The sequence below is a fragment of the Polyodon spathula genome, chromosome 13, assembly GCF_017654505.1.
Source record: "Polyodon spathula isolate WHYD16114869_AA chromosome 13, ASM1765450v1, whole genome shotgun sequence".
Taxonomy (NCBI): domain Eukaryota; kingdom Metazoa; phylum Chordata; class Actinopteri; order Acipenseriformes; family Polyodontidae; genus Polyodon; species Polyodon spathula.
Window position 1 is genome coordinate 33,686,897 of NC_054546.1, and position 10,730 is coordinate 33,697,626.

The window sequence follows — 10,730 nt, forward strand, 5'->3', positions numbered from 1 at the left end:
CATCCCAAAGACTTTTCTTTGTCTCTTCCTGTTAAAAGGATCAAGAAGAAAATTGTGTGCTGTTCTGTCCTTAAGGGGGTTCTTGCAAATCCCTTGACTCTCCAGGCAGCACAAGGAAGGGCTCTGTTCCATCTCTCTTCTGTTGCTGATGCTCTAAGATTTTGAAGTAGTTAATTGGGAGGTTCTATTGTGTTTGTCTACAAACTGTAGACAGCTGCTGGGCCAGCAACAACAGTTGCTACACAGAATTATGTGAGTTTCTTGGAACCTGTTCTCATTCAGCCACTTGTTTTTGTCAATAGCTGCGTGAAGTTTAGTCTGCTAGCAGAGTCGAGAGACCCTACAAATTCAATACCAGGTAGTCTCAGGTTATGACAACAGCATCACAATACAGCATGGAGTCTATAAACGTTTCTATAAAAGAAAAACTAATAAATTGGATTTATCCTGTAGGCTATTGGCAGCAATGCCATGATGTCTTTAGTCCAATAATTGACTTCTAGTTCTGTGTAGTATGCATCAGACTTGACATGGGCATCTGTCTTGTCCAGAAGGGAGAGGGGGGCAATTTGTAATGGCATTCTCTGCTTTAATATCTATTTTTGGGACACAAAATCAGACAAAGTTCTTAAAACAGCAAGTTTGTTACTTCTACTGGACCCTAAATCCTCAAACCCGTACCAAGAGAATTTGGTAGCACATAGGATTAGGAGCAGGTGCTGCATTATATAATGCCAGACGTTTACCCCCTTGCAGTGTTTTTATATTTCTGTTGTCTTATTTCTGGTGAACTTATAGCCAGAAGGGGTTTTGCTTTCTGCAAAGATGCTTTTCACATGCCCTTGCCCTGGGGACAGGATGTTAGACAAGATCAGTGTGGGATTAAAGGCCAGCAAATAAAGGCTTACAGGAAGGAGAAACTGAAGGGTGGGGTTGTGATCATGAAACTCAATAAGTGTGTTTCATTGTAGCTTCTCTTCCATTCTCCCTGAGATGGTGAAAATAGGGAAGAATTTTAAGCTGCCTATAGAAAGTATTGGATTAGGTAATGGTGCACCTGTTCTCTATAGGATAAATAGTATAATAGGTACCAAAACCAGTCTCTTTCAAATTCCAAAGAGACCCGAAAAAAGTAGTTTAATGAGGAAGCTATTCCACTAAAAGTCCAACTAACGCCCTCTCCCTGGTTATATATAATATATATGCACACACACACACTAACAGATCCTTACATCTTTCCCACAAATCCCCAAACCTTTTGTAAGGTCCCCTTGTATTATGTACATAAATATTATGTATGTTAATATGTTTGAATTATGTAGTAGGAATTGCATTATGCGTGTTTATAAGCTGCATCTGTCAACTTGTCTGTAGTTTTATTTTGTCTGAAGTATTAGTGTTTTGAAAGGTGTAACAGGAGGAAACTTTTAAATGCTATGTAAAGTTAATAAAAGTATTACTGTCAAAATAGGAATTGCATATTAATCTAGCATTCCAGTACCAACCAATACAGTACCTAATTCAATGGAACTATCAATGGAAAACAATTCCATTTAATTTAACAGGAGATCACTGACCATGTAATAGTACTAGGCTGCTGAGTGTTCCGCTAGCTGTCTGGTTATAATGGTAAGCCTTTGTAAATGGCCATAGACTGTAGTAGCTTACTGGGTAGAACACTGCCTAGCCAGGGGTGGCCCTTCCACTGCTGGTCTTTGTTCTAACCCTGTTCTGAATTGTTAATTAAACCTCCATCCAGACCCTGAAGTAGTTAATTACATAATTGTACCTGTTAAATCTGGAGTGGAATGGCCTTCCAGGGCTTAGATTCAACACCCTTGGCCTAGACTTTAGTGGGTTTGAATGCAAAATCAGGCACATAAAGGATATCAGTCCCTCAGTTGCCATGCTGCAAATCTACAAAGACATGCTTGAGAGAGTGCTTGGGCAGATGCCAGTTACTCAGCAGCCACTGAACCAGATGTTTCCTCCTGCTCTGGTACTCTGTAAGTAAGGCATGTTTTTGCTGGTGGCCCTCGGGGAATAGCAGAGAGCTGGATGGTCTGAATGAAGAGTAGCTGAACAACATTTCCATTGCTACTCCGTCATACCTAACCTGTACTGGACCATTTGGTCTAGTGTGTTGCCTCTGTCCAAGAAGCTTGATTAACACATCAGTGGTAATGGATGGAGCCATCTTTAACTGCACCTCCCCCAGACCTTCCAGAAGAGCTGTACCTGAAAACGTAATGAAAGTAAGACCCACCACCGCGATGTGTGTTCATGTTAAACCAAACCAGAGGCTTGTGAAAATGTCAATAACTCTAAAGGCAAAACTACTTCACTTAACTTTTCTAGCCATTTAAAAGAAAGTAGATAGATACAAATTAATATATAAATGTCTATATGTATGTAAGTTTTTGTTTTACTGTTGTATTTTTATTTAAAATCTGAAATAATGGAACATTAATGGTTTACGTTTAAGAATGGAAATGGAGGACTGTGTGAGGGGCATTTGAAATACATTTACCCTTTGAACTTTGACCTGAGTTTATTAGTGTTGCAGTGACATGTAACCCTCTACTCCCCCAGACTTTAATTTTATTCTTGGAGCATGCTCACATTGTTAGTCTCAGATGCCCTGTACATTGTAAATGTGTTTATTAACCCAACAAGAACATGCTTATTTTTCCTTCTGTTTTTATTTTAGTTGTTTTAAGATGTAGTTTTGTGAAAGAGGTGGTAGAATGCAGATTAATGTGTTGCAATGGATGTACATTCAAGCTATAAGTATCTGTGTGATCCGTTTAATACTCGGCACTAACAAAATAAACTTTTTCATAAGTACTTCTCTGATATTTCATTGTTTAAATACAGAGACTTTGGTAAGCTGATCAACACTGTCCTCTTTGCTGTAGCAGTGATCTTTATATTGTTGTGGGTGCTTTGACAACGTCATCACTGCATCCATGCTCAAATGATTTTAATTTACAGAAATGTAGAATGTAATATTCCAGACTGATGCTTCAACCCACAACTGTAATTACTACCAGAGCGACGTAATGCATGTTTCTTTTGACAAACACAACAAAGGAACATAGATACTAAGGTTTTCATATTTTTTTCACAACTGGGTGCAATAATTTACTAGATCGAGAAAGAACAATTTCTTATATAACTGATTGATCAAAACATGACGATTATAGAATTTCACTGCAAAAGAAAAAGAAAGGTTTCCAGTGAATTGCTTCATAAACGTTGCAGACAGATGGAAGATCTGAAACATCTTCCTTTGGGAATAGCCTCCTGTTGGATTGCTTCAGAAAATGCATACAGAAATCTGCTCCCTTGAGAACAAAAGACACAGTAGGATTGGTTTTAATTCCTTTAGCTTTGCCTCAGGCGCAATGTATCTTGATGGCATGCACTGTAAATTGAAAAAAAAGGGTTCAAATCTCAATGCCCATCTTAACAGTGAGTAGTGGGGTTCTGAAAAACACAGCGTTATACGTCCCCTAATGATGCTACAACTGTTTAAATAACATACCTCCCATTTTTTACACTTGTAACTTTAAAGTTGGTTTCAAAGCACTTTTCAAAGTGGCCGCCATAGGTGCACATTGCTTAACTTTAGAAGTTGCCTGTTTGTCCAAAAAAGTCACAGAAAATGCTCCCGTAATAAACACATTTTTAAGATTTGTTAGAGCTTCCAGGGCCCCTGGGCCCCTGGACCCCTGCTTACTGAAATCTGAAATGGCACCCCTGGATTTCACCTGAAGGGTGGAATTATCCCCACTCCTTTACTGGCTTCTTTCCTATTAACCTATCAGCTGACTTTCCTATTGACTGACATGCCTTCAGCCAGTAGCAGGCTTTGACCCAGAAGATTGCTGGGTTAACCGGGTAAGTAAAGCAATAACAGAGTTCATGGAAGGCAAGGAAAGGAAATGGAAATTTCGAGTAGTACCAGATGTCTGTTTTAAAATGAAAATACATGTTTGCTATAGTGTTAGTTCCTTTAAAAACTGCACATTTGAGACCTATGCAGCTAATGGAAGTACAAAATGGATAAGATTTATAGAATTATTGTGTTAGCTACAGTCATTTTAAATGCTCAGTATATATTTCTTTACCCCAGCATGTGGAGAAGGCAGCTTATAAATTGAGCACACACATGATAAAATTGGCTAACCTTGGCTAAATGGTTAAAAAAAAACAAATGTCACACTTTTTTCATAATCCACACTTAACAAAACGGTGCACTCTTATTGAAGCATCAGATTCAGTGTATTTCAGGGTTGCTATAACAGCAGAGACTGGAAGTATGACTGCTGGAATCCATGTGCTGCCTTCAATCTCTGACTCTAGTGCTCCAAACTGTAGCAGGCATTGCTGAGTCATGTGACCGCGGTCCCCTTCCTCTGAGTCAGTACCAAGGTCTTGCTACAGATATTCGACTACAATGAGAGGAAACCTTGTTTAAAACAGGAATGATGTAAAATAAAACTGGAACCACAGCAAACAAAACACACACCCAGAGCCACATTACAGCTCCACACAGTAAGATATACCTAGAATTGTATTAGTTTGGCTCTGGGCTCAAGGCAGTTCACACATTTATGGAAATTCAAAGTTTCCAAAAAGCACAAGGAAGTGTCAAATAACATAGTGTAACAAAGTTTTTTTTTTTTTTTTTTTTTTTGTTCCTGGGTAGTAAGTGTTATTTCCTAATTTCTTATGCCTCAAAAGTATAGAAAATGGCTATTATTCCCCACAAACTTTGCTTTTGTGACCAGGACAGTGATATTTCAAAATATCACTATTTCCAAAAATAGTCAGAAAAAAACAACATATGAATCCAAATTAATATGTATTTATACTAAAGTAATACAAAAATGACTACAAAAGATTTAGAAGTGAGTAGTTTTTCGAGATTTACGATTATACTGTATACCAAGTACAAGGTTGTCCTGGAAGAAAACTTGCTTCCTTCTGCTCTGACAATGTTCCCCAACTCTGAGGATTGGTTTTTCCAACAGGATAATGCTCCATGCCACACAGCCAGGTCACTCAAGGTGTGGATAGAGGACCACCAGATCAAGACCCTGTCATGGCCAGCCCAATCTCCAGACCTGAACCCCATTGAAAACCTTTGGAATGTGATCAAGAGGAAGAAGGATGATCACAAGCCATCAAACAAAGCCGAGCTGCTTGAATTTTTGCGCCAGGAGTGGCATAAAGTCACCCAACATCAATATGAAAGACTGGTGGAGAGCATGCCAAGATGCATGAAAGCTGTGCTTGAAAATCAGGGTTATTCCACCAAATATTGATTTCTGAACTCTTCTTAAGTTAAAGCATTAGTATTGTGTTGTTTAAAAATGAATCTGAACTTATTTTCTTTGCATTATTCGAGGTCTGACAACATTGCATCTTTTTTGTTATTTTGACTAGTTGTCATTTTCTGCAAATAAATGCTCTAAATGACAATATTTTTATTTGGAATTTGGGAGAAATGTTGTCATAGTTTATAGAATAAAACAAAAGTGTTCATTTTACCCAAACACATACCTATAAATAGTAAAACCAGAGAAACTGATAATTTTGCAGCGGTCTCTTAATTTATTCCAGAGCTATATATATATATAAAATGAACATGAAATGGTTGTTTATTGGTCATGCAGGACGGGGTAGTTTTTGGTTAGAAGCATAAATCAAAGGCCCCGGACAGTGACAAAGCCGATAGTAAATAAAATGTATTTTGATTGAATTGTTTTCAGTCCAGGATAGCCGGAGTAGGAATGTATTGTTTATGAGGGTTCTGCAGGGGAATACAGAGGGGAGATATACCCATTCATTCATATAAACATGGTACAGCATACATGCAGAAAGGCTAAGCAAAGAAACATTTTCTAAAGCTCAGTAAACTGTAAATATTTCCTGAAGGCTTGGAGCCTCCTATATGAGCCTCCTATTGCAGCTCTTAGACCCTTATCATTCGGAGGGGTGTTGCTTACCTGTGAGGAGGACATAATGTTCTTCTATGTCTATTTCTGTAAACAAAAATAAAATATATATTTTTTATATGCAATTCATGCTGTTTTGTACAGCAATTGGGTAGCAATAAGAAAGGGAGACTTGTCCAGTGCCAGTCAAATGTTTGTTTGACTTACAAAGTGTCGAAGGCCATAGGTTTCAACCCATATTGATCCAAGCTGGGGTTGTGAGTGAGGCAAAACTGAAACAAGAGTAATTGTGGTTACTTGCAGATGGCCTTCAGGGGGATGCAGAACTGCGCCTCAAAGTTCAAACACCTCTTAATGATATTGACCTTGCTCACAAAGCTTTTACTGGAGAGTAATGCATTAATGTACAATTTTTGCATACATGTTGATATTCACAATCTAGACTGCTGTTGGTTTGTTTTTTAAAGAGGGAGTTAAAAACATAATGAATAGGGCCCAGTTTCACAACATTCACTAAACAACAAAGGAGCCAAGCTGCTCTGTAAACAGCTGCTGTAGAAATAGCTTTAGATACAGTAAAGTAGTTCCACTACTGTTAGGAAATTGAAACGTGAAATTAGCTTTTTGATGTACTATTATTGGTTTACAAAACATGAAGTCGTGCACTGTGATTCTAAGGAAAGTGACAAAAGAACACTCTCTGTATGACTTGCAAGACACTGTTGCAACCAATGTAAATTTTGAGCCTGTTTTTCAGTCTTTAAAATAACTTGCTTAATCACACACCTTCCACGACTGAGGGGGTTTAGGTTTCAAGTACCGCAAAGAATATCCACTGAAATGAGGTTCTGTAAAGAAAAAGACAGCATCAGTAATGACCACTTCATTTCGTAGCATTGGTCCCTGTGTTTTTATACCTGATTGAGGACATGCTAATGTGAAACTGTATTCAGATCTTTTCTAACACAATATTCTGGCACTATGAACATTAAGAGAACAAAGTCATCAGCACTAGAGCAGGAACTGAAAAGCTGAAGGGTTATTTATCTTTAGTACTCTTTAGGCTCCTTTTAAAGCTGCTCAAGGAATACATTTAATTATTTTATAATGTATTCAGTTATTTATACAAGGCACCCTGTCTGTAGCTCAGGTTATTGATTGGTCCACTGACTAAGGCGTTGGGAACATCTGTGCTTCCAGGATTATCTCCATAGAAACTAAACACGTCTACAACACCTCTCTGCATAAACAAATCCCTCTTTCCTCCTGGAATATCTCCTGTTCAAATATTTCCTTAAACTATCTTATGTTTATATAGCTACCCGTCAAAATTAAATCAAATAAAATATAAAGATTTCAGTTTTCAAGTTAATCAACAAAAATATACATTTTAAACTCCTTTATGCTCACCAAACTATTACAACTTAAAAAAAATAACAAAAAAAAAACCCATACATTTTAAAAAATGTGACCTTCAAAATCATTCAGTCATTGCCCTTGATGAGTTACGGAAAACATTGACAGCTGGTTTCACAATCTGTGGTGACTGCTTCTCCCTTTCACAGGCAGATGGAGACAGAGACTCTTATTTAAAGTGAATTCAAATAAAACTTGAATAGTTTTTAACCAGCATGTATTTACAGCTTGAGTAACACTTAAACATTGCACAGAAATGTACCAGTTCCACTCACCCTTTCACTTTTGTGTTGTTTCTAATGTATAGAATGTATAGCAGATCAAGCAAACCCCAGAAAAGGCGTTGCTACTTTGTACAGTATGTATCGCAGTGCTTTAAAACAAATAAACAAAAGCAACCAGTTTTTTGAAACCAGAAAATAAACAATACACATTTTGTAACAGTTTCTATTGTTTTAAACCTGGCCCCTAATGCCAGTTATTATGTGAAGGCGGGTTGTAAAAAAAAAAAAAAAAAAAAAACACTGCTGCTTGTTTACCTGCCTTATCGACCAGGGGCAATGTAAGCCCTGGGGAGGGCTGGCTAGCTGACCAGGCCACTGCACTGTCCAGAAGGAGGCGCTGTTCTGCAGCAGAGGGGTATGTTGACCTCAGATACTTGTTACGGAAAGTGTCCTGAACACAAAGACAATGATATTATTAACCAAAAGGTTAATAACATGAATATCAAAGTGAGAAGCTAATTTATAAGCCGGTATAGATAGATTTCCATTAGATAGTATTTGAGCCACTCCATGTTTTACTACGAGCTTACCTGTAACTATGATGAGGTGGTTTAGGTAGAACTATAAGGCTTGGGTTGTAAGATCTGGAATGGCTCAAACTGTTATGCAATGGGAGTCCATCAATCCACACTATAAGCATGATATACTATTCTGCAGCATTGTCTTTGCGCTTGATCATTTGAATTCTCTACAAACTCAATGAACAAATAAAAAACATGGCCGGTTATACCATTCTCCCCCATCCAGTATCTGCAGTATGTGTGTGTGTGTACGACCTCTCATCAATGTCTATATGTACGCTGTACTGCTATCTACATTGTTTTTGTATCTGACTCACAGTGACAATGAAGTGTCTCTTGGGAAGGTTGTGACAAGAGCTGGACCAATTCCTGAAGTCCTCTGTGGAGAGAGAGAGAGAGAGAGAGAGAGAGAGAGAGAGAGAGAGAGAGAGAGAGAGAGAGAGAGAGAGAGAGAGAGAGAGAGAGAGTCAATGACTGACCCTTGTGCTGTAGAGTAACAGACTTCATGGTGAAGAATTCCACTCAATTACATACTCTAATAGCTGAGTCATTTTTTACAGTATTTTCTAAGCCCCTAAAAAATAAATGTTGAATAAAAATCTTTCCTTTATTTGCCTGTGCAGTACCTTTACCTCGGCTGCAGGGGGTGGTGGTGCGGCTGTGCTCGTCTGGGAGCCGTTGAGCCATAGTGTCCATGTCCATGCAGCGCAGGGTGGGCAGGTGGGGGTGGTACAGGGTGTCTTTGACCCCAGATAGCATCGTCCAGGGGGGTGAGTTGGAGCGGCAGACTGAGTGACCCCACATGCTAATCCTCTGAGAAGTAGCCAGCCCCTGGTGTAATCACGCCCCTTAAACCAGAGCAGAGCAAGCAGCAAGACTGACAAACTGGCAAGAATATCTTGGAGCTGTGTTCAGGGAAGGTCTGTTCCTTCCTGTTTTCTAAGTTGTGTCACAAAACAAGACATTATTGTTTTTCAATCACTGGATCAATTCCGCGGCTAATGCGTGGACTGGCTCTATAGGGTGAGGAGGTAAGAGGACTGGGAGCATAAACCAACCAGCAAAGAATTTAGTTGGCTTGGCTCATATTTAATATTGTTCACTGTCAGTGGTAGACCACAAGCATCCAAAAAAACTCGCAACAGTGAGTAATTCTATATTACTGTTTTCATGGGCTAAAACAAAGCATCCTAGTGGCACAGTTTTATGAAGCAATTACACAATTAAACTCAGAACATAAACTATATTAAAGCATTGGCAGAATGTGCCTGAGTTAGTGACTGACTGGAATGCATAAACAGTGGAAGATATCTGCAGTGCAGAATGACCAAAGAAGCCTAAAATAAACATGTCATCCAAACAATCTGATAATTAAACTTGAATGAAAGGATGCTCGCTTGCAAAACTGTCTGCAAAACCAAAAGCCAATATCTCAGAGTGTTTGTTTGGTCTAGAGATATTTTGTAAAAGAAATAAGGCAATTTCCCTATTTGCCAGAAATAATAGTTTGAGATTCACTTTGAACAACACAAAGGAGGCCTGCCAACAGGACGCCAGGGTCTCCTTCAGACCACACCATGTGAGCTATGTCTATGGGGATGTTTACTGAGTTTCTTTTTTAAAAAGAGGTGCAGTTTTCTAATGCCATGACTAAAACACTATTCTTCACTCATCAGCTGTCAACCTGCGCTCTGATAATGAGCATTAAAACACTTTATTCACCATTATCAGATAATAACAACATTACACTCTCATGGCTATTACTCTGCACCGCTATCACCTAAGCATTACAACACACTTAACTGTCCACTGCTTTCAACTATTCAGACATGCCAAACTCAGAACTCCAGAACTGTCACCTTGCATCGTAAAGAGCCCCTTCTGGCCACATCGGAAATGGAAAATTAAACCCACATTTCTCCACTTATACCCAGTAACGAAAGTAACCCACAAAACCTACCTGTCTCTGATTCCTGACTCAACCAGTTACAATCCAAACTTGATTCTCTGAAGTGCAAATTTGCCTTAGTAATGACCCTTGGTCACTGAATCTTTGTGTCCCCTAGCAACAGGTAACTAAATATCAAATCCGTTGTCAAGTGAATCAGCCAGAAGACCAAAGGTTGCTAAGCAGCAAGTCCAGTGTCCTGTCTGTTACCTAGTGATCAGGGGCCATTTATATACCAGGTCTTGACTTTTACCAAAGTAGATACAGTACCTTTGCACTGGAGCCTTAACCTATTACCAATGAACTGGAGAGTATGGTGTAAATTGACCACTTAATCAATCACCTGGTCTGCTTATGGTATTTACTTTCAAGGTTACTAAGACACTCAAATATTACAGCTTGGGGTTTAATGTTCAGTTGGTATTTTAGACACACTTATTGTCTAAAAGCGCAAGTCTTTACCAAAAAGAAAATATAAGTTACTGCAAAGTTATAAACGGTCATTCCTCTTGATTGGCTAAAACTGACAGAACACAAGATTACAGACAGTAATTAGATTGCAGACTTAAGGCTGGGGGGGGGTTCTTACTGAGTA

At 38.7% G+C, this 10,730-nt stretch overlaps 1 protein-coding gene across 2 annotated transcripts; it reads right to left on the reverse strand.

The window, feature by feature from the left end:
* Nucleotides 1-4,037: 4,037 nt before the first annotated feature.
* On the reverse strand, nucleotides 4,038-10,243 carry LOC121325602 (testis, prostate and placenta-expressed protein-like). 2 transcript variants are annotated; one of them, XM_041268406.1, is made up of 8 exons: nucleotides 10,148-10,243; nucleotides 8,820-9,035; nucleotides 8,505-8,566; nucleotides 7,922-8,057; nucleotides 6,753-6,814; nucleotides 6,174-6,238; nucleotides 6,018-6,053; nucleotides 4,038-4,457 (listed from the first exon to the last, which is right to left on the reverse strand). In XM_041268406.1, exons 2-8 carry the CDS (start codon nucleotides 8,989-8,991, stop codon nucleotides 4,427-4,429), a joined length of 564 nt encoding a protein of 187 aa, XP_041124340.1. In that variant the 5' UTR covers nucleotides 8,992-9,035; nucleotides 10,148-10,243; the 3' UTR covers nucleotides 4,038-4,426. The 2 variants fall into 2 exon arrangements, with proteins under 2 accessions (XP_041124340.1, XP_041124339.1); XM_041268405.1 differs by lacking the exon at nucleotides 4,038-4,457 and adding an exon at nucleotides 5,614-5,821.
* Between the last annotated feature and the right edge of the window lie 487 nt (nucleotides 10,244-10,730).

Excerpts from the sequence above, each read along its gene's own strand:
- LOC121325602 (XM_041268405.1), bottom strand. The coding sequence starts at position 8,991 with ATGTGGGGTCACTCAGTCTGCCGCTCCAACTCACCCCCCTGGACGATG. Across the intron at positions 8,058-8,504 it reads AGAGACACTTCATTGTCACT|GACACTTTCCGTAACAAGTA; the intron begins GTGAGTCAGATA and ends CTTTGTGTTCAG. Across the intron at positions 5,822-6,017 it reads ACATTATGTCCTCCTCACAG|AACCCTCATAAACAATACAT; the intron begins GTAAGCAACACC and ends ATTCCCCTGCAG.